The 22,633-nt window shown below is 53.1% G+C and overlaps 2 protein-coding genes across 5 annotated transcripts; one reads left to right on the plus strand and one right to left on the minus strand.

Moving 5' to 3' along the window:
* Positions 1-524: 524 nt before the first annotated feature.
* SPACA6 (sperm acrosome associated 6) lies at positions 525-13,762 on the plus strand. Of its 4 annotated transcripts, XM_036841234.1 has the most exons (10): positions 525-1,738; positions 1,999-2,076; positions 8,315-8,383; positions 9,082-9,105; positions 9,471-9,548; positions 9,679-9,788; positions 10,226-10,382; positions 10,468-10,678; positions 10,978-11,016; positions 12,788-13,762. In XM_036841234.1, the coding sequence occupies exons 1-9, from the start codon at positions 1,525-1,527 to the stop codon at positions 11,009-11,011; spliced, it is 975 nt and encodes a 324-aa protein (XP_036697129.1). In that variant the 5' UTR covers positions 525-1,524; the 3' UTR covers positions 11,012-11,016; positions 12,788-13,762. The 4 variants fall into 4 exon arrangements, with proteins under 4 accessions (XP_036697129.1, XP_036697133.1, XP_036697130.1 ...); XM_036841238.1 differs by lacking the exon at positions 10,468-10,678; XM_036841235.1 differs by lacking the exon at positions 9,471-9,548.
* A 704-nt stretch (positions 13,763-14,466) lies between these two features.
* Positions 14,467-21,419, minus strand: HAS1 (hyaluronan synthase 1; the record flags this gene model as incomplete). Its single annotated transcript, XM_036841233.1, has 4 exons — positions 14,467-15,487; positions 17,683-17,815; positions 18,422-18,647; positions 20,484-21,419. Coding segments are annotated over 4 exons (1,971 nt in total), but the record flags the coding sequence as incomplete, so codon positions are not given.
* Positions 21,420-22,633: the final 1,214 nt, after the last annotated feature.

Below are 22,633 nucleotides of genomic sequence, written 5' to 3' on the forward strand. Positions count from 1 at the left end.
AATGGGGGTGCTGATGGCACCTTGAGCCCCTGCCTGCCACATGACAGAGGCCTGGGGCGGTATCAGCGCTCAGGGATTGTAGCTGTCAGTGTTGTGCATGATGAGAGGCCAAAAGAAGGGAAGAGAGAGGGGAAAAAATACCCAGAAAGGCTTTGACGGTTTTATATCCCTTGGGCGGTCTCCACACCGGTCCTGGATTTCCGAATCTGACAGGTAGGTAGGGAACCGTCTTGTCCAAGGGACCAAACTCCAAAACAGGTGAGGTTCCCTCTGACCCGGGATCCAGGAAACCAGGCTGTGTCTTCTCCAAGAAGGCAGGCCTGGCCGGACTCCCAGGTCTGAGGGAGGGGGCTGGGGGCCCGGCTTCCTGGGTCCCCAGGGGAGAAGGGGGGCTATGGACTTGGACTTCTGAATCTGGGGGAGGAGAGGGGGGTAGGGGGCCTGGATTGCGGGGACCTATGGGGAGGAAGGGGCCTGGGGCGTGAATTCTTGGGTCCCTGGTGAGGAATGGGCCGAGGGACTGACTCCTGGGTTCCTTGGGGAGGAGGGGGCCGGGGGCCCGGATTCCTGGGTCCTGGCACCCACCCGTAGAACCGACCTTGCGGGGCCTTCGCCGCACACAAGCTCGTGTCTGTGGGTCCGTGTCGGGGGCTCACCATCGCGGCTGGGGCCTCCCCGGCCCTCCCCGCCCTCCCTGGCCCCCGTCTGTCCGTCCAGTCCATCCGTCTGTCTGTCCACCTGCCGCGCCCCCCGGGCTGAGGTAGGAGGTTGTATAGTTGAGGAGGACACCCACGGAGATCACTATACGGCCTCCTAGCTTTCCCCAGGCTGCGCCCTGCACGGGACGGCCCGGCGGGGACCCCTGACCCCGTCCCCTGCCCCACCCCGCCAGGCTAGGGAGAGGGGCTGCCGCAGGGATCCTGGGAGGAGAGGCTGGGCTGCTCCTCGTGTCCTCGTCCCTCCATCCCTTCCTCCCCCTTCCCTCGAAGAGTTCCTCTCCCATCAGGATATCTCTGCTTTGCTTTCTCTCTGTCTCTCCATCCCCGCTGGGTCTCTGCACAGTGACCTCTGAGACCCTGTCTCCATCTGTCTCTTATGGTGCTTTCTGGGTCTCTGACGCTCCCGATGTCTCTCCATGGCTCGGTTTCTGTCTTTCGGGCCCTCACGGTGTCTCTGTGCCATGTCCGTTTCTGCTGCACCCCACTACCACACCCCAGGGCCTGGCGGGCCCCCGCACACCGTACTGCCGGCCTCTGGGTCCCTGAGACCCTTTAACCTGTGAGGACGTCCAGGGTCACAGGTGAGGTTCTTGGGAGCCTGGCATCCGGCCCAACCATCAGCCTGGGGTCCGACCCTGACCCCTGACCCCTACTCCCACACACCCTTCCTCCCTGAAAACCCTGGAGCCTGACATTGGACTGGAGACTGAAACCCGACCTCTGACCCCGTATCTTGAGCCCCTCCCCCACACCACGGTGACCTCACAAAAGTCTCCAGCTTCTCCACAGGCTGAGACCCTCCGCTATGGCCCTTCTGGCCCCAGGGAGCGCTGTGCCGTCCGCCCTGGTGGCCCTCACGGTTTTCAGGGCCTCCGCCTGGGCCTGTCTCCTCTGCTTCACGTCTTACAACGAGCGCCTCCAAATCTGCCAGATCTTCGCCGGCCTGGAGAGCCCCGACCTCGGGAAGTGTGAGGAGGCCTTCACAGATGCCTTTAAGGGCCTCCTGGACACTGAAATCAGTGAGGAGACCCCCCACCATCCTCCAGGGCCCCAAGGGGGGCATGTGGAGGGAGGGACCAGAGAGGCCTGGAGAGACTGAGGGGGACGAAGGCTCAGAGACGGGAGGATGGAGACATGGGGGGGGCAGAGACTCAGAGACAGGAGGACAGAGACTCAGAGACGGGGGGCCAGAGACTCAGAGAGAGGCAGAGGAAGGTCCACTTTGGGGATGTGGTGTTGGGGGAACCGCTTCGCCCCAGCTCCTGCCTCCGACCCCCAGACTACGATGAAAGGAGCCACCTGCACGACGCCTTCACCCGGATGACCCACTCCCTGCAGGAGGTGGCCGCTGCCCAGGGTGAGTGGGGCGGGGCCGGCAGCGGTGGGAGATGTGGGCTTGGAGCCCCCAGGAGATGGATGTTTGTGCGGGGAAAGCCCAGAACTTGACAGTGATCTCGGAGGAGGTGACGCTTGAAGCTGAGGGAGCTGGGCAGCCTTGTCGGGGAGAGGAGATGGGCAGGGGCTGGTGGGGACAGTGCAGAAGTAACTTAGAGTCTCAAGCCAGCTGAGATCAGGGAGATGTGTGTTCTGACCTCACTGTGTGGCTTGCCCTCTTCCTGGCTATGAGATTCTGGATGCATCACGCCCCCCGGCCCCCCCCGGGCCTCAACTTACCCATCTGAGAGATGGGACAATCTCCTTGCTTCCCAGGGTGGCCTCAGAGCTCAGTGAGAGGGAGGGGCACCCCCAGTGAGACAGACTTCAGGAAGGAGATCTTCCTCTAGGATAAAACACACATATTCCCTACAGTTAACAAAGTAATTCCACATTTTTGACATGTGAGGCTATTAGGGGGCCGGAAGACAGGTAGGAACAGGGAGAGAGAGGATGATTCAGGTGACAGCTGTGAAGGGAGACAGGCACACGTGACAGCCTTGGGGTGGGTGAGACACACACTGTAGAGAAACACATGCGTGTGCCGGGTGGGGAGGGACCTCAGGGCTGGGGCGGCCCTTGCGGCCCAGGGGCAGCCTGAGCAGTGATCACAGCAGGCCACCGTGGTCACGTGACACAGGATCCCCCCCACCCCCACGCCCACAGTGTGCTGGAGACTGGGGGTGGGAGCGCTCACTGCTTTGCAGCATAAACTGGCCACGTCAGTGGTCTGGGGGCTCTGCACTTATTTCTGCATCTTAGCTGTTCCTTCTTTTGCTTCCTGCTCTTGCCACGGAGCTTTTTGACAAAGATCCCTAAACATGACGAGGTTCCCATCTATCCAGGGGGCGCCCGGGGGGTCCAGCATGGAGAAGACTTCAGCTGCGGATCCCCCGCCCCCAACTGGAGAGCTGAGGAACTCAGAGCTGGCTGGGGAGGAGGGAGGAAGATTCCAGGAGATGCCTTTTCTCCCCAGTGTAGGCCAACTTGTCACAGAAGGTTTTGAAAAGAGCAGAAACAAGTCCAGCTCTGGGTGTAGAAGACCCTGGCAAGGGCTGTGTGTGGGACCGACTGGAGCAGGGGAGAGAGTGGAGGCTGGGAGGCCTGGGCGGAGGCTGCTGTGAAGGAGGCCAGAGCTGGGGCGGGGGTTGTGAAGGTGGAGAAGAGGGGATCGGGTGGGGAGAGTCAAGGGCAGGAGGGATGGGGCTTGGATCTGTGAGCTGTTCAGGAAAAGGGGAAGAAGAGGGTTAGGGGCCGTGCCCGGGGTCCGGCTCCATGCCTGAGGGGGCAGTGGGTCATCCCTGAGACGGGGAGCCTGGGAGGAAGAGCAGGGGTGGGGGCAGATGGCCAGCTGGGCGAGGATGTAATGACTGCGAGGGGCCTGGGGGACATCCAGCGTTCAGCTGGGAGTCAGGGAGACTTGACACTCTGTCCTGAAGGAGCAGGGCTGTGAGCTGGGGAAGGGCAGGGTCAGCTCTGGGTGTAGAAAGATCCTCTGGGGCCATATGGAGGACGGACTGGAGGGAGATTGGAGGCTGGGAGAAGCTGGTACTCCACAGGTATTTATTGAATGTGACAGGGACACAGCTGTGACCAAAAGTGCAAGCCACCTGCCCTCAGGTTGCTTATGTTGATTATTAAACATAATCAGTGAAATGCCATTGATGTCAGTTGGTGATCTGTGCTGTGGAGGAGAACAGAAGGGGAAGGGAATGGGGTGGCCAATGGGGTGATCAGGAGAGGTGCAAATGAGAAGGTCCAATTGAGCAAAGACTGGAACGAGGGGACAGTGAGAGCCATGCAGATAACCTGGGGAGAGAGCTTCCAGGCAGAGGGAAGAGCCAGTGCAAAGGCCCTGGGGCCAGTGGTTCTCTAGCCCCACAGTGTATGTCAGAACCTCCCGGGAGCTTATTTAAATGCAGACTCCTGGGCCCCACCCTCTGTTTCTGAGCAGTAGGTCTGAGGTGGGGCCCAGAAATGGACATTTCTAACAAGTTCCCAGGAGCTGCTGCTGCTGTTCTAGGGACACACTTTGAGAACCGCTATGGCGGGCCCTTGGTCTGACTTTAGCAGAGGTGGCTCCTCTTTCCAGCTTATACCCAATGACCGTCACTTTAGCCAGTCTCTTCGGCTTTTGCTCTTGATATGGGGAAGCCATTGGAAGATTTTAAGGAAGGAGGGTGTCTGACTAAGGCCACGGGGGTCAAGGGCTGAAGCAGAGAGACCAGTGAGGTCAGTGGTGGCTCGGGCCAGATGCGGTGGTTCAGGTGGGCCCAGACCAACCTGCCCCTTACATGGAAGATGCTGTGTTTTGTTTATATATCTTTTTGTTGGCCATGCGGTGCGGCACGCGGGATCTTAGTTCCCTGACCAGGGATCGAACCCGTGCCCCCTGCAGTGGAAGCTCAGAGTCTAAACCACTGGACCACCAGGGAAGTCCTGGCAGAGTTACTTGTTAATTATCTTCCTAAAGGATATCCTTGCATCAGCCCTATGAGGTGGAGTTTTATAGCCCCATTTTCCAGATGGGCAAGTTGGGGCTCAGCTGGACAGGGGGGATGGACCCAGGAGATATCTGGACCCGACATATATGGGGTGAGGGGTATGGGAAGAATCGAGGATGACTCCTGGGTCTCTCCCAAATGGAGGACCTGAGAGATGGACGTGCTGACTCAGAGTGGCTCCTGGTGGTGGCAGGTGACACTGTTAGTGTATGTAAACCATGGAGTGGCTAATATGGTGTCAAGGAGGGCAGTGTGTGTACCACAGGTAGTGGTCGCATGTGGAGGCTCTGGAGTGGGACCACCTGGGTTCAAATCTAGCTTTGTGACCTTGGGCCGCCTTCCTAACCTCTCTGTGCCTTGGTTTCCCCATCTCAAACTTGGGGATGGGAATACCAGTAGGTGACCCTTCTATAACACGGTGTGCCAGGCACCCTTCCAAGCACTTAGAGACATTATCCCACATGGTCATTAAATGGTACCTGGCGCATAGTTTGGAAGGGGAATGCTTTTATGTTGTATGACATTAAATCCTCCCCGCCAACCCTGTGAGGTAGACACCAATATTGTCCCCGTTTTATGAACGAGGAAACTGAGGATCAGGAAGGTTAAATACTTGGCCGAGGTCACATAGGGAGGAGGATGTGTGATGGCTAGCTCAGGTGTGAGACAGGTGTGCTTATAATTGGAAGAGACAGGACTCAAACCCAGATGATCAGAAACAGTTGGAAGTTCCTAATGAAGCACCTCTTTTGGGGGAGACTTTATAACATCCACCCGCGCCCCCCCTGGTGGTTCAGTTGATATAGCCCCTGCCCCTTGGCCTCTCTGGATATTTCACTCCATCCCTACTTCACTCCCATGCTTCTCCCCTGCCCCATGGCTAACTTGGTGTATCCCTTCCCCATGAGTCATTTGGTTTGGTCCACAGATATTCCTTATATATGCCTCCTCCAACATCCTGGCCTCTCATTTGAGCACCCAACTCGGACCACATCCTCCTGACCATCCTGCCATCTCCAGACCACACGCCTGCCTTGTGGCCAAGGAGAGACCACTAAGTCCTTGACCCCTCATTTTAAACCTGCTTCCTGGCTTCAGTGCCCCCTCCAGCTTCTACCCAATGATCATCACTTCAGCCAGTCTCTTGCCAGTATTCTCAATTCCCTCCTGTTTTGTATGGTTTTAAATTGCAGAGGAACCTGCAATGGCTTAAGTAAGCTAGAAGTTTATTTCTCCCATAAAAAAAAAGTCTTGGGCTTCCCTGGTGGTGCAGTGGTTAGGAATCCGCCTGCCAATGCAGGGGACATGGGTTCATGCCCCGGTCCGGGAAGATCCCACATGCCGCGGAGCGGCTAGGCCCGTGAGCCACAACTACTGAGCGTGCGCGTCTGGAGCCTGTGCTCCGCAACAAGAGAGGCCGCGACAGTGAGAGGCCCGCGCACCGCGATGAAGAGTGGCCCCCGCTTGCCACAACTAGAGAAAGCCCTCGCACAGAAACGAAGACCCAACACAGCCATAAATAAATAAATTAATTAATTAATTAAAAAAAAAAAAAAAAAAAAAAAAAAAGTCTTGAGGTAGGCACTTAAGGCTAGTATGACAGCTCCATTTTCCTGGGAACCCAAGCCCGTTCCAACTTTCTGCCTTACCATCTTAGAGTATACCCGCTTATCCTCATGGTCCTTTATAACTGCTAGAGCACCAGCCATGAAATCTAAGTTTCAGGCAACAGGATGGAGGAAGGGGAAGGGATCAATAATACGGCACCATTTCTCTCTTAAGGCTACTTTCTGTAACTCACACATGACATTTGCACTTAATCTCAAGGAGCAGAAGTTGGTCAGATGAGCACAACTAGGTCACATGACCACAACTAGCTGCAAGGGAGGTTGGGAAATGCAGTCTTTTAGCTGAAGCTGGGAAGGGTGCTTTCTCAGCTAAAATGCAGTATTATGTTACTAAAGAGAAAATAGATATTTTGAGGCAACTGGCAATCCCTGTGTATTTGTTTGCTAGGGCTGCTGTAACAAAATACCACAGACCGGGTGGCTTAAATAACAGAAATTTATTTGTTCACAATTTTGGAGGCTAGAAGTCCAAGATCAAGGTGTCAGTGTCAGCAGGGTTGGTTTCTTCTGAGGCCTTTCTCCTTGGCTTGTAGATTACTGTCTTCCCTCTGTGTCTGTGTCCAAATTTCCTATTCTTCTAAGGACATCAGTCATATTGGATTAAGGCCCACCCTAAAGACCTCATTTTAACCTAATTACCTCCTTAAGACTCTATCTCCAAGTACAGTTACATTCTAAAGGCCTGGGGGTTAGGACTTCAACATATGAATTTGGGAGGGACACAATTCAGCCCATAGGACCCTGCCACGTTTCTTGACTTCCAAAACCACCTCCCCCTGTAAATCATTCCACCCATCCACTTTGAAAAAGCCCCAAAACCTTATAGCTTGGAGGCCATTTCAGTGGTCAAAACTCAAACATCCATAAGGACAGAGAACATAAAAAGAGTGAGGGACTTCCCTGGTGGTTAGGACTCCATGCTTCCACTGCAGGGGGCACAGGTTCGATACCTGGTCGGGGAACTAAGATCCCACATGGTGCCATGTGGCATGGCCAAAAAAATAAAGAAGAGAAAGAAAAGGGGAAAAAAAGGAGTGCAAGAGGGATAGAAATGAAGAGGCTGGGAGCTCTGTAAAAGTGAGTGTGTGCCCTGTCTGAAGGGGAAGGCTGCTACTAAGCTCCAGCTAGCTGCTGCCTCATGGAAATACCGTCTCTCTTACAGCTCTTCCAAGTTTCTTAAAGGGATGCCAAACATTTTATGTGACTTTTCCCAAATTTTACATGATGGCAACTGGTTCATTTTTAAAAATACTTTCCAGGCCAAATATAACACATCCAAAGGATGGATTGGGGCCACTGCCTCCAGCTGTGGTCTCCATTCCAGTTGGATCCTGGAATTCATTCTACACATACTTATTTCTAAGACTCAGGGCCCTCTCCTGGGTTCTGAGGACACAGCACTAAGAGACAGACTTAAATGATCACTATGTATATATAAATGTATGTATTTGCAAACTGGTGAGAGCTATAATGGAATGAATGGGGCACTATTAGAGACAAAAATAGGGGACTGGATTAGATTATACTTGTGGTCAGGGAAAACCTCTAAGGAGGTGACACAGGGTGTGACATGAAGGATGAGTAGGAGTAGGGGTAGAGATGTGCTAGAAACTGAAGGTGGCATGTGCAAAGGCCCTGAGGTGCTAGAAAGTATGGTTCTTTTCATATTAGGGGGAATGAAAGGTGGGTATTAGGGATGGAATAGAGAGGGAGAGTAAGCCAGGCCATATAGAGCCTCGTAGGCCTTGAAAGAAATGTGACCTTTATCCTCCCTTTCCCCTCAACAAGATAACACAGATGATGCTGAGGGGTTCCATCAGAGAGATTAGTCCAGAGTCAGCAGAAGGAAGGAGATGTGGGGATTTGTCAGCCTTTGGGGTAGACAGGGTAGGAGGATGTGGCATATACCAGAGACATGGGGGTGGAGAGGGGTTGGGGGAGGGGCACAGGCACTATGACAGCGAGTCCTGTCAAGCTCGGCCAGCCTTGGGGAAGGGTCTTTACTACAGGGACTCCCTCTACCCTCCAGGGTCCTTTCGGGTTGCCTTTCCTCATGCCGCGGAGAAAATACAGAAGATTATATTACAGCTTAAAGAAGGTAAAATAGACCATCTCCTTCCCCCAGGCACAGACAATTAGAAAACCCCACTCCCGAGACCCCCATCTGCTCCCTTCAGCGCAAACCCCTGGCCCGATCTCTGAGCCGAGCTTCCCTTGGTGGGTCACTCGGGTCACAGCCTCTTCCTCTGCTCGGACCACTGTGGGTCCGGCCCCGCCCCTCCGACGGAAGGTTATCTCTAGCTGGGACCGCTTCTTAGGACGGTCCTGTCCCAGATTGGCCCGGGCCTCTTCCTGGATCTCTGTGTCTGGCCCTGTGCACTCTCTGAAAGGTTTCCTTTCCAACCGGGCCGCCTTAGGGCCTACTTCCAGCCCGACCACACCTCTAACTGGGCCCCCTAGTTAGACTGTCCCCTCCGAGCATCGCCCAGGATCTAAGCCCGCCCCGCTTGACGGAAATACACCGGAGCTGGCCCTGCTTCCTTGGTGAGAGCAGCAGGCCTGCCGCCCTTTTCCCCCGACCCCGTCTGCCTGACCTCTTAGTGGAATGCTGCAGGCCTGGCCCCGCCTACAGGTGGAATGCTGCAGGCTTGGCCCCGCCCCCTAGGTGGACCGCGGCAGGCCTGGCTCTGTCCTCTTGGAGGAATGCATCCGGCCCAGAAACGTTTCCTCTAGGGGAACTTCAGGTGGGCACCTGCCGCGACTTATAGGGTAGTAACGCTCGCTCTCTCTCCGCAGTCCAGGCCTGCATCCCTCCCTGCGGTAAGCACATCATTCAAAGCTCAGAATTGCGGGGAAAGGGAGGTGGTAGGGGTCGAAACCTGGGACAAATGGGAGAGGACGGGTGGGCCTCTGATCCTAAGGGGGCCAATACGAGCCATGGGGAAAAGTAAGTAAACCAGGTATTGTTCACAAACCTCATAAAAGGTGGGTCCGAAAACCAAAGCAAACCAATAGGAATCCTAGAGGCTGGAGAGTGGTGAGAGCTGGCCAATGAGCACGGGGAAGGCGGGACCCAGATTCTGTCTGGCAGGTAGAATCCAAGGTTAAATACACCTTAAGGTGGCCGAAGGGACCCGGGCTAGGGGAGGCAGATGGAGCCCAGATCCAGCGTTCCCGTCCCATAGGACTCCAGGAGGTCGCCCGGCGTTTCCGCTGCCGAGGGTGCTACTCCACGGTCTGCGACCTCCCGCTAGACTGCCCAGGTGAGGGGCGTGACCTTGAAGGGCAAGAAACCTGAAAAACTGGAAGAGGGAGCTGAGTGAGGAGGAGGCGTGGTCTGGGGGCGGGGCCGGACGTGGGCGGGCCGAGGCGGTGATGCGGGCTTGTCTTCAGTTCAGGACTTGACGGTGACTCGGGGTCATCAGGCTATGTTCTTTTGCACTGTGAACTTCCAGCTGCCTAAGGAAGAGATCACCTATTCCTGGAAGTTCGCAGGAGGAGGTGTGAGTCGGGGAGGGTCCAGCATGAAGAGTTTAGGAGGCGGGTTATGCTTTACTAGAGGATGGGGAGTCAGGATGCAGAGGGTGGAGACTCGGTCTAGATTCAGACTTCGTGCAAGGGGAGGGTCTCGGCATTTAAGGGTAAGGGGCAAAGCTCACAATGCACAACCTGAGCTCAGGGGTGGGTTATCCGTAAAGGTTTTCGGCGGGAGAGCAAATACTAGGCCCAAGAGGCGGAGTCAAGACTTAGGAGGCGGGACTATGCGTGAAAGATCGACAAATAAGAGCTGAGGGTGGGGCCAGGGCTCAGGAAGGCGTGGTCTAGCTCGGGGGCGGGGCTTTACATTGTGGTTTGGCGAGTCGGGGCGGAGAGAATCTTTTCTGGGCGAGGGGCGAGGGGCCCCCCCTCCTCTCGCCGCTCTAGCCCGAGCGTCCCGCAGCTCCGGACTCAGGACCTGTCCTACTTCCGAGAGATTCCGCGGGCCCGAGGATACCTGGCACGGATCCGGCCGGTGCAGCCCACGCACCGCGGGACCTTCTCTTGCGTGATCACACACGACCAGCGCCCCCTGGCGCGGCTCTACTTCTTTCTGAACGGTGCGGGCGGGGCGGAGCTGCGCGGCAGGGGCGGGGCTACGTGAGGGGTGGGGCTCGCGCCCGGCTGACGTGCGCGTCCCCGCAGTGACAGGTCCGCCACCGCGCGGGGAGACTGAGCTCCAGGTCGCTTTTCGGGAAGTGTTGCGCTGGGCGCCACGGGAGGGGGAGATGATCGAACCCTGGACGCCCAGCCTGGGCGAGCTGCTGGCCAGGCCCGAGGCTCTGACGCCGGGCAATCAGTGCCTGCTCGCGGTCGCTGTGGCCTTAGCCTCAGCCAGTGCGACCGTGCTGGCGTGGTGAGTCCCTGGGACCCCAGAATCCCAGCATCTGGCTCTCCTTTCCCAGACCCAAGGGTCTGGGTTTCCAGCCCCTCCTGCCTCAGATCCAGAAGTCCGAGTCTCCAGACCCTCTTACTCAGGAGTCCAGGCCCCCACCCCCTCCTTCCTCAGACCAGGAGTCATAACCCCCAACCCCTATTTTCTCAGATCTAAGAGTCCAAGCCCTATCACCCACCTTTGGGACCTAGGCTCCAGGACCCAGATTTCTGGTCCCCAGCCTCTCCCACACACACACGAACATCTCCTTTTTTCCCCAGGATATTCTTTCGATGGTACTGCAGCGGCGACTAACAAAGGTATCTTTTTTATCCTATTTCCATCCCTAAAATAAAGAATCTATTTCAGCTCTCTAGATTCTTTCATCTTCGAAGGTGGTCACTACTAACTTAGGAGGAAGAGCGGCACACCCCAAAGGTGCCCAGGTGCCCATGCCCCCCTAACGACTGTAAGAGGCGCAGCTGTCGCAGTGCAGGGTCCTGTACCGAGGCTTTAGGTGCAAGCCCAGGCCCCTCCCCGGATTTGTGGCAGCATCCTGGACATTTCCGCCTGCAGCAGTCACCCTTAAAGAGTCTTTGATATCGCCCTGAAAGCCTGTTCCTCCCCCAAGACTTTCTTGCTGTCGTAAAGGGCACCATTATCCACGCAGCTGCTCAACCAGAAACCGAAGTTGCGTTTAATTCCTCCTCCACTTCCAATCTAGGTCCAAATCTCAGCCTTTTCAATTCCTAAATATCTCATGGAGCTGCGCTCTCTCCGTGGTCCGCCACCATCTCTTGCGTGGATCACTGCGGCAGCCCGTCGCCACTGGCCTCCCTGGCTCTGCTCAGCCTTGTGTCAACGCAGTCCATTCTCCACAAAGCAGCCAGAGTGATTTTTTTTTTTGCTACTTTGGCTAAGGTTTTATTTTTTAAATTTTAATTGGAGTGTAGTTGATTCACAATACTGTGTTCCTGCTGTACAGCAAAGTGAATCAGTTATACATATACATATACCTACTCCTTTTTAGATTCTTTGCCCATACAGGTCATTACAGAGTATTGAGTAGAGTTCCCTGTGCTATACAGTAGGTCCTTATTAGTTATCTATTTTATATATAGTAGTGTGTATATGTCAATCCCAACCTCTAGAGTGATATTTTGAAGTTTGTCAGATCAGGTCACTCCTCTGCTCAGAACCCTTGAGTGGCTCCCCGTTGCCATTGGAACAAAATCCAGTTCCTTGTCAAGGCCTCCAAGGGCCCCCAAGGTTCTGGTTAACTTTGTCCCACCCCACTCTTCCCCCTTGATCTTTCTATCTTGCAGTTCCTCTGGCCTTTGCTCATTCGTTGCATTCATCATGATTCTTCGCATTCTCTCTAGGACCTGGGTACATACTATTTTCTGCCTAGAATAATGTTCCCTTTTTTGTCTAGTTAACTCAGTTATGATTTCCCCTGAATGGCCTTTAACCCATTAACCCATTTAATCTCCAGGACAAGGCTGTGTGGGCGGGCACTGTGTTTATGTGCCTGACTCCACGTCCCTCTGCTCCCCCTCTTTACTCTCTAGCCCCACTGGCCTTCTTTTTGTTGCCCCTTGAACATGCAGAGTTCAGTCCTGTCCCTGGGCCTTTGCACATGCTGTTCTTCCTACTTGAAATGACTTTACTCTGAACCTCACAAAGCCACCTCCCTCTCATTGCACAGGTCCCAGCTCAAATGTCACCTCTGACTAGTCCCCTCCTCCCACATGACATCCCCCTATTTTATTTTATTTTTTATTTTTTAATTTTTTTTGGCTGTGCCACGAGGCTTGGGGGATCTTGGTTCCTGACCAGGGATCGAACCCGGGCCCTCAGCAATGAAAGCACTGAGTCCTAACCACTGGACCACCAGGGAGTTCCCAACATCCCCCTATTTTAGCTTGTGCATTATACGTGTTCAGACCTAATGTAACCTTATTTTTTAATTTGGTTTTGTGTCTTCCCCGCTTAAAAGGTAAGATCCTTCATGTTCTTATTCACCGATGTGTTCCCCTTCACTGATTCATTCAATCAGCAAATATTTACTGAGCGTTTACTATGTGCCAGGCATTTTCAAGGCACTGTAGACACAGCAATGAAGAAATCAGAACAGACAAAAATCTGCACCCTCAAGATAGGCGGAGGGGATTAAGAGATACAAACTATTATGTATAAAATAAATACGCTACAAGAATATAATGTACGGCACAGGGAATATAGCCAATATTTTATAATAACTTTAAATGGGAGTATAATCTATAAATTATTGAATCACTCTGTCGTATGCCTAAAACTTGTATAATATTGTACATTAACTGTACTTTAATTAAAAAAAAAATTCTGCACCCTCATGGAGTTTAGATTCTCATCGATGGTCAAAAAATAAACAAGAAAATTATGCAAAAATGTGCACCAAGGCATATGATAATATATGGGATGGAGCAAAAAAAGCAGGGAAACAGATAGGGGGTGTTAGGGGGAGGAGGGTAGCAATAGGATCTTTGGAGAAGGCCTCACCCAAGAAGGTGCCCCTAGAATAAAGACTTGAAGGGGATGAGGTATCAGCCATGTGGATATATGTGTTAAGAGTGCTCCAGGCAAAAGAAACAGCAGGAGCAAAAGCCCTGAGGCAGGGGTGTGCCTGGTGTGTGGAAGAATAGCCAGGAGTTCAATCCACTGGGAGCAGGGCTTTAGGAAATGAGTATGCAGTGAGGTCAGAGAGAACACGGGGTGGGGGGACCAGTTCATGCAGGACCTTGGCCACCCTAAGGTCTTGATTTTCCTCCGTATGAGATCATGGTAGTTTTTGAGCCAAGGAATGTCATGATTTGATTTGATTTACATAGCTCCTGCATGGATAACAGACTGTAGGGGGCAAGGGTGGAAGCAGAGGTCACTGTTAGGTGGTAATCCAGGCATGAGATAGCAACTTTAATCCAGGGAGGAGATGCAGCTCGGGGACAAAGCAGTGACAGTGAAGGTGAGGAGAGTGGTCCTAGGTCTGTCATGTAGGTAGAACCAGTGGGATTTGCTGATGGATCAGAATGTTGGATATGAAAGAAGAGACAAGGGTCAGGATCAATGGTCAGGACAGCAGCAATGTCCAGTAGAACTCTCTGCCTTGATGGAAACGTTCTAGACCTGCCCTGTCCAGTGTGGCAGCCACCAGCCACGTGTGGCCATGAAGCACCAGAATTGTGGCCAGTGCAACTGAGGAACTGAATTTCTAATCTTTAATAGTTTTAATCATTTAAATCGTCCCACCTCTGTGACAACAGAAGTCACAGAGGCATGTGTCTGGGTATCCTTAACTAGGGATCAGAGTCTCTTTGCTTAATTGACTAGGAGCTCTTGGAAGGCAAATTCTGCCTCTTAATTGCTTCTGTATTTGCAAACCTGGCAAAGTGTGTGGAATTCAATAGGAAACTGATAAAATGTTTTTGTGGCCGATTGAATCAAAGAATAAATGAAATGAAATGATAGTGTCGGGTACATAGTAGGTGCTCTGTAAGTATCTGAATGAGGAGTTGAGAAATTCCACCCTCAAAACAACCCTAATCCACGGGACTCCTATCCCTGTGTTCCAAAGAGGGAGTCCAGGCTCCGAGGAAGGAGGGTATCCTGTCTAGTTTCAAACAGCTGGCACCCCAGACGGAGCCACGAGTTCCCAGTTCTCAACCATTCAGCCCCCTTAATTCTCAAAAAAAAAATAAAGAAAAAGAAAACGAACGGAGGAGGTAGGCTCGGAAGAAAATAAATAAAATTATTATATCCTAATCACGCAGTACAAATGGAGGTTAAATAAGAACAGGGAGAAATCGGGGGCCCGAGGACAGCATGTGGGGACACCTTTCCCCCCCTGCCCCTAAAAACCCACACCCTGTTCAATAAATACCCCTCCCAAGAGACCCAGAAGTCCCAGCCCCCTAAAGAGTCCAGGCTGAAGAGTCTTGGGTCGAGCCCCTCACTTCACAGAGGAGGGCAACTGAGGCCCAGAGGGTCACCCGGCAAGTTCGTGGTTCCGGGGACCCTGGGAGGTCTCCTCTGGCCGCCCCCGGAGCCCCCCTGAGCGGGCGCCCCGCGCATTGAACTCACACCTGGACGCGGTAGCCCCCCGCCCGCCTCCGGCAGAGCCTCCGCACCCACACCCAGTAGAGGGTCAGCATGATGGCCCAGTAGCCCACGTAGGCGCCGGCCCCCGCGGCCAGGTGGCGGGCCTCGGCCGCGCGGGAGGCGCCGCTCCAGTCGGCCCGGGCCTCGTGGACCACGCTGCGGACCAGCCCGCCGAGCAGCAGCAGCGCCCACAGGGCCAGCGGCAGCACCGGCACGTAGTTGGCGGCCAGCCGGCGGCGGCCGGACGTGCCCCAGCCGCTCTGGCTCATGGTCGCCAGCGCCAGGAACTTGGCGGGCAGGAGGCCGCCCATGTAGAGCGGCGCGTAGAGCGACAGCAGCAGCAGCCGCGGGCAGCCCCGCAGCCAGGCCGCGAAGGCCGCCTTGGCCAGCGCCACGCCCTGCACGCACAGCAGCACCCAGAGCAGCGCCCACGGGCGGCCCGCGTAGAAGAGCCGCAGCACCGTGGCCGCCACGAAGAAGGGGAAGAGGCCCGAGACCACCGCCTCGTAGGTCATCCACGCGTGGTGCCGGTGCCACCAGAGCGCGTTGTACAGCCACTCGCGGAAGTACGACTTGGACCAGCGCGTCTGCTGGCTCAGCCAGCGCAGGAAGGAGGAGGGCGTCTCCGAGTAGCAGCGGGACCGCGAGGTGTACCTGGACGGGTGGGGGGAGACAGGGCCGTCAGCGCGGCTCCCCCGGGGCCCCCGGACAGAGAGCGGGAGCCGGAAATGGCCCCTGGGGCAAGTTTTCTCAGCCTCTGTGGGCCTCGGGGTTCTTGACGCCCGCCTGGGTCCTTGCACTCTTTCATCAGTAGAAACCGATAAAAGGCCAGAGGAGAAATTCCAGTAAGGCTTTATTGCGACTCCTGCTGCAAGTAACAGGTTCCCTTGCTCGCTGGGGGAAGGGGGAGGGGACACGGGGACGAGCTGGTCCCTTCCATGGGGTGAGGGTCGGCGCGGATCAGTGGGTGGGCTGGAGGGGGTAGCTTAGGTGGCCTGCCCACCGCCTTGGTGGTGCCGTGGGCAGGGATCTTGCACAGGACCCTGCTCTTGCTCCCCACACCTCAGAAGTGGCGCTTGAGGTTTGGCCTTTTTGTAGCTTGTTGTTCAGAATTTGCCCCAGCTGCATATGTGTGCAGTTATTTTTAGTCTCTTATAGTTTCTTTGTATTTTGTTGCTGGAGGAGATGTTTGTTTAGGCGCAAGCACTGCAGTAAAGGGTCCCAGGTCCCAGCCTGTCTCATTCTCCTATGTAAAATGGGGTCGATAATGGTTCCTACCTAATAGATGAGGATTAAACGCTAAGTGCTTAGGGCCAGTATATAGTACTTGCTCAATAGATGATAACGACTGCTACTATTTTTATTACGACGAATGTAACTACTGGCATTACTAATATCACTGCGGTATTACTAATGCTATCACTAATCTATCACGAATACTATTCTTGGCAGGCACCATGGTGAGGAACAAGCCAGGCATGGTTCCTACCTAGGGTAGCCCATGCGTTAGAGCTTCTCAATGGAACCACTACGCTCCCTTCCTGTGGCTCTGGCAGACATGACTAATCAATCCCTCCCCGGTTTCCAGCCCAGCCCACGCAAAGCTAGAATCGCTTGTACGGAGCATCACCTTAGGTGGCCTCCAGCAGTCAGTTTGTTAGGAGGGGTCAAACTAGTCTATCCCCGCGGGCACTGTTTGACAGTGTCCAGTCTCCTTCCCCTGTGTCACCTGACATCCTCAGGGTCCTCCCTGCTAATCCTCTTCCTCCCTGCAGTCTGTACTCAAAACAGCTGGAGGGATCCTGTTAGAACAACATGCCACCCCTCTGCTCAAACCCCCTCCTCGTGGCTCCCTCATCTGTAAGTTCACAGTTCTTACTGTGGCGCACAAGCCTTTCATGCGTGGACACCTCCAACCCAAGCCCCGTGAACTCTCTGTCCTCTCCTGACACTCTCTCCCTTGCTGCGCTATTTCCTGCCCATCCTTATCTTACCCTAATTTAACATTTCACTCCCTACCTGGAAACTTCCTATTCCCCTTCCTGGCTTTATGTGTCACCTTCGCGTGTATCGTTATCTAATACACTATATGTTCTATTTACATATTTTATTTATTGTCTGTCTCCCCAATCAATGTAAGCATGAATTTGCATCTCTTTTGTTTGCTGCTGCATCCCCAGAGCTGAAAACATTGGCAGCACTTAAAGAATATTTGTCAAGTGAATGAATGCATGGGTTCCCTTGGTATACCCCGAGTTGTCTCTGGTGCTGTCACCGAGTCTAACTTCATAGAAATCCCTTTCCTCTGAACTTCACTGGTCTAGCCCGTACACCCCCTGAGCCTCATTGAATCACATCTCTTCTTCCTGAAGCACTTACTAGAGTGTAGGCACTCCCCTCCTCTCCCACTTGAATCTTCTCACTCACTCTCTCACTAGTTAGATCCCACTCTATTGATCTCTTTCTCTCCCCACAGATTGGGGTAATCTGTGCTCTCCATGGTAGGGCCATCTGGCCCCATCTGAGGTTGTATCTTCTAGGCGGAATTCCCACCCTCACCTTACCCAACTAAGTAGAGTCCACGGGGTCACATGGTTCAATGCAAATGCCCCTGTGGTATCTTCCACTCTCCCCTAATGTCTCACTGGGTGTTGCTCCCTGATTCAACACAAATGCCACTTCTGCTCCATAGGGTTTCTTTCCCTCTCCCCTAAAATCTCACTTGATAGAGCTCACTTGAAATTTACTTTAGGTTTCGAGAGTTTCCAGCACACGCACACACACACACACACACACACACACACACACACACATTTGCTGGGACTCAACCACCCTAACCCTCAGCTTACTTGGTGGCATAGCCCATGCTGAGCATGCGGTTGGTGAGGTGACGGTCATCCCCAAAGGTGCAGTGGGTGCCCAGGAACTTCTGATTGTACCAGGCCTCAAGGAACTGCTGCAGGAGGTTGTTCCTGTATAGGCCTAGGTGGGGAAGGGAGTACAGAAGCATCAGCCTCTGCTGTTGCCAACACCATCCCCAGTCCTATCTCCAAACCAGCTCGTCTCCAATCCCAACCCCATCCTTAACCATCTTCATCCCATTCTCAACCTGTCTCCAATGACAACTCCAGCCCCAGTCCTGTTCTCAACCTCAAATCCTTCCTCACCCCCACACCCATCCCAAACTTGCCCCAGTCCTGTTCCTGACCCACACCCACTTTGACTGCAAACCCATCCCCAATCTCGCATCCATTCTCAGCCCCATCCCCTACCCATCCTCATCCAAAAACCCATCTCCAACCCTAAACCTAGCACCAACACTGTCCTTGACTCCAAACCCATCTCTTCGCCTTCCCCAAACCCTCCCCCAGCCCCAATCCCAATCCCCATCCACACCCTTTCTCCAACCCATTCCCAACACCAAAAACCATCCCCACCTCCAACTTCCAATCTTATCCCTATCCCCAGTTCCTGCCCCAGCCCCATCTTTGTCCCCAATCTCAATCACGTCTTCAATCCATTCTGGCTCCCCTTCTCCCTTCCCTCTCTGCCCCATCCATGGCCCTCCCAAGCCCTACCCCTGCTCACCTAGGGGACCACTGATGCAGGACACGCAGTGGAAGTAGCTCTGACAAGCCCGCTCCACATTGAAGGCCACCCAGTACCGCAGGCTGCTTAGGAAGCTGACCCAGGAGTCCAGAGGGTTAAGGATCCGCACGTCGCCCCCAACAGCCCCTACCCGGGGGTCCTCGTCCAGCACCTGCACCAGCTCCAGCAGTGCCACAGGGTCCAGCCTCGTGTCTGAGTCACAGACCTGTCAGGTGGAAGGGACCAGGGTCAGCCGAGATCCCTGCATGGGGTTGGTAATTGAGGGGAGGGCACCAAGGGATAGGGAGGAGCTGGGACACTCTGCAGCCAATCTGAACACAACTTTGAACTTTTTAGTCACTTTCAATATTTAATCACATTTTAACATGACCTCTTCCCCAACACCCATGCTCTTGTATAATACCATCTTCTGGTGTGTGGGCAAGATCTGTAACTTGCTTCTAACCAATAGAATATGGCCAAAGTGATGACATATAACTCTCATGATTGTATTACCTTGTATGGAAATGGTGAAGGAGTTTTGCAATGTAATTAAGGTCCCTAATCTGTTGGCTTTAAATTAATCAAAGAGAGAGTATCCTGGGTGGGCCTGACCTAATTAGGTGAGCCCTTTAAAAGAGGGTCTAGAAGTCAGAGACATTCCCTTGCTGGTCTTTTTAAAAATTAATTAATTAATTAATTAATTAATTAATTAATTAATTTTTGGCTGTGTTGGGTCTTTGTTGCTGCACGCGGGCTTTCTCTAGTTGCGGCAAGGAGGGGCTACTCTTCGTTGCGGTGTGTGGGCTTCTCATTGTGGTGTCTTCTCTTGTTGCGGAGCACGGGCTCTAGGCACACAGGCTCAGTAGTTGTGGCGCTCAGGCTTAGTTGCTCCGTGGCATGTGGGATCTTCCCCGACCAGGGCTCAAACCCGTGTCCCCTCCATTGTCAGGCGGATTCTTAACCACTGCGCCACCAGGGAAGCCCCTCTCTCCCTGGTCTTGATGAGGCAAGCTGCCATGAGTTCTATGACGGCAAAGAAACAAATTCTGCCAACAAACACATGAGCTTGGAAGAGGCCCCTGAGCACTAGATAAAACCCAGCTCTAGCTGACATCATGACTGCAGCCTGATGATACCATAAACAGAGGATCCAGTTAAGCTTTGCCCAGACCCCTAACCCATGGAAACTCTGAGATAATAAATGTGTTTTGTTTCAAGCTGCCAAATGTGTGGAAATTTGTTACGCAGCAATTAAAAAAAAATAATGCAGTGCATTCATTAATGAATGAATCACTACATTGAATGGATGAATGAATGACAAAATGAACAAATAAATCTCTCTATTGAATAGATAGGTAAATGGATGGGTAAATGAACAAGAGAATCTCAACACTGAATGAATGAAGAAGGGAAGAAACAGAATGAACCAATCTCTACATTTAATGGATAAGTGAATGAATAAGTGAATGAATGATCTCCATATTGGATGGACAGATGGATGCACGAATGAATGAGTGAAAGAATGAATCTCTACATTAGATGAAGAAAAGATGGAATCTCTCCATTGAATGAATGAATAAATAAAGGAATGAATGATCCCTATTTTGGCTGATTAGATGAATGAATGAGTGAAGAAAAGAAAGGACTACAATGAAAGAAGGAAGGGAAAGAGGGAGGGAGACAGTCTATACTGAATGGATGAATGAATCTTTATGTTAAATGGATGGATAAAGGGATGGATGAGTGAATGAGTGAGTTAAGGAAAGTCTCTGCATCAAATGGATGAATGAATGAAGAAACGAGGGAAAGAAGGAAGCAATCTCTTCGTTGGATGGATAAATGAATGAATAAAATGAAGGAGTGATTTCCCTATTGGATAGGTGGATACATGGACGTGTGAATGATTGAGCGAAGGAAAGAATCTCTCCACTGAATGGATGAATGAGTAAAGGAAGGAAAGAAGAGGTTCATTCCGATCTCTAGATTGAATGAAGGATCCGAGGGAAGTGGGATTCGGGGTGTCAGGGCCACGGATGCGGCGCGGGTGCCTTCCACTCACCTGCACGTAATCCACCGAGTCGCCGAGCGCCTTGAAGGCGGTGTACATGACCTCGCGCTTGCCGCCCCAGCGCTGCGCCACGCACACGCACCTGCGGGTCCTCACCAGCGCCTCCACCGCCAGCCGCCCGGGATCCTCGGCCTCCACCTCCCGGTAGGCGCCCTCGCCCGCCGCGCCCGCCGCCGCAGGTTCCCACGGCTGGTGGTAGTTGCTCTCCCACACGTAGGTGGCGGGGTCCTCGTCGGCGAAGACCTCGCGGAACATGTCGACCATGTAGAGGTCCTCGGCGCGGTTGCCGTCCACCACCATGAGGATGCGCAGCCGCGCACGCGGGTACACGAGGGCGCGCGCGGACACCAGGCACTGGCGCAGGTACGCGGGGTCCTCCTGGTATGCGGAGATGGTCAGCGCCACGCTGCGCGCCGTGGCCGCGTCCGGGGGGCCCCGCGCCGCCGCCCGCCGCGCCGCCGCCGCCGCCACCCGCCGGTGCTCCAGGTACGCGAAGAGGCTCTGCGCCACCAGGTGCACCGAGAGGAAGGCCCCGTAGAGGCCGAAGGCCAGGAGGCCGTAGCGATCCGAGGCCAGCGGCACGCCGGCGGCGTAAGCCCAGGTCATGAGGCCCAGGATGAGCAGCGCGAAGGCGATGGTCAGCACCCTCCGGGCCAGGCCGGAGCAGTGGCGGGCTGCGGGGCTGGGCTTGGGCACGTCCTGCCAGGGAGCGGAGAGAGGGGATAGGAAGGGGAAGAGGGTCCTGAAATGCCTCCCCGGGGGAAGGGAAGCCCTCCTGGGTTTTGTTTCCAGGCCGGTGATAACATACCCTTTCCGTAAAGAAAATCCCCTGGGTACTGCAAAGTTATTTTCATTGACGAAAATAAATGTGGCAGTTATCAAGGCTGAATGCCTGCTTATATTGATTCTAGTACATTTTTTTTCACATTTTTAACAGCTTTTAAATCCACGAGGATTACACTCGGTGGAGTGTCACAGTTTAATAAACAAAGGTTTCCCTCCTCCTTAGTGGCACAGAAAATAATGATCCATCTCATAAAGGTTTCTTAGTGTTAAGATAATACTAGTAATACTAATATACATCTAAAAGAAGAATGCAATGTGATATGCGCCAGGCGGTGCTCTAAACCTTTTATAGGAACTAACTTATTTGAATCCTCACAACAGCCCTATAAGCTAGGTACTATTATTACCATCCCCATTTTACAGATGAGGCAACTGAGTCACACAGAGGTGCAGCAACCTGCCCAAGGTCTGCCTGGAAAGCAGAGAAGCCAAGTTTTTTGTTTGTTTGTTGCATTAAAAAAAATGTTTATTGAAGTATAGTTGATTTACAGTGTTGTGTTAATTTCTGCTGTACAGCAGTGATTCAGTTAAACATATATATTCTTTTCCATATGCTTTTCCATTATAATTTATCACAGGATATTGAATATAGTTCCCTGTGCTATACAGGAGGACCTTGTTGTTTATCCATTCTATATAGAATAGTTTGCATCTGCTAATCCCAAACTCCCAATCCTTCCCTCCTCCCCCTTGGCAACCACGAGTCTGTCAGAGAAGCCAAGATTTGAACCCTAAGAATCCAGTCACTAAACCACAACCTTATATACTGGCTTTACTCCTCAGGAGCGCCCCGGGGCACAGAGAGTGTTTCCTGCCGCCACCAAACAGATGGCAAAACTGAGGATTGACTAGCCAGGAGGAGTGGCTGGCAGGGCCAGGTGTCCAGTACATGTGGCTGGAACAGCTCAGAATCAAAGGGGAGGAGGTGCCTCTGTTTTCTCATCTGTAAAATGGGGGTTTAGCCCCTTCCATGTGCCAAGCACTGCTCCATGGGAGGTAGGTACTGTTCCCCCCTCCTGTTACAAATAAGGAAACTGAGGCACCAGGAGGTGTATTCTCTCGTCCAAGGTCACTAGGCTCCATCGTCCTCTACGCTAAACCGCCTCCTCTGTCACCAGTTCCCATCTCTTGGGCTTATGGTGAGTTAAATGAATCACTAAGCTGTAGAGCTGCACTGTCCAATAGGGGACCCACCAGCCACATGTGGCTACAGGACACTTGAAATGTAACCAGTACCACTGAGGAACTGAATTTTTAATTTTATTCAATTTAAGTGTTTAAATTTAGTTAATGAT

Source organism: Balaenoptera musculus, unplaced genomic scaffold, assembly GCF_009873245.2.
Source record: "Balaenoptera musculus isolate JJ_BM4_2016_0621 unplaced genomic scaffold, mBalMus1.pri.v3 scaffold_113_arrow_ctg1, whole genome shotgun sequence".
NCBI classification, from domain to species: domain Eukaryota; kingdom Metazoa; phylum Chordata; class Mammalia; order Artiodactyla; family Balaenopteridae; genus Balaenoptera; species Balaenoptera musculus.

What these genes read in the sequence shown, in the direction of transcription:
- SPACA6 (XM_036841234.1), top strand. Translation starts at nt 1,525, where the DNA reads ATGGCCCTTCTGGCCCCAGGGAGCGCTGTGCCGTCCGCCCTGGTGGCC. An exon ending in TATATTACAGCTTAAAGAAG is followed by an intron (nt 8,384 to 9,081) that starts GTAAAATAGACC and finishes CTCTCTCCGCAG; the next exon opens with TCCAGGCCTGCATCCCTCCC. An exon ending in GGCCTGCATCCCTCCCTGCG is followed by an intron (nt 9,106 to 9,470) that starts GTAAGCACATCA and finishes CCCGTCCCATAG; the next exon opens with GACTCCAGGAGGTCGCCCGG.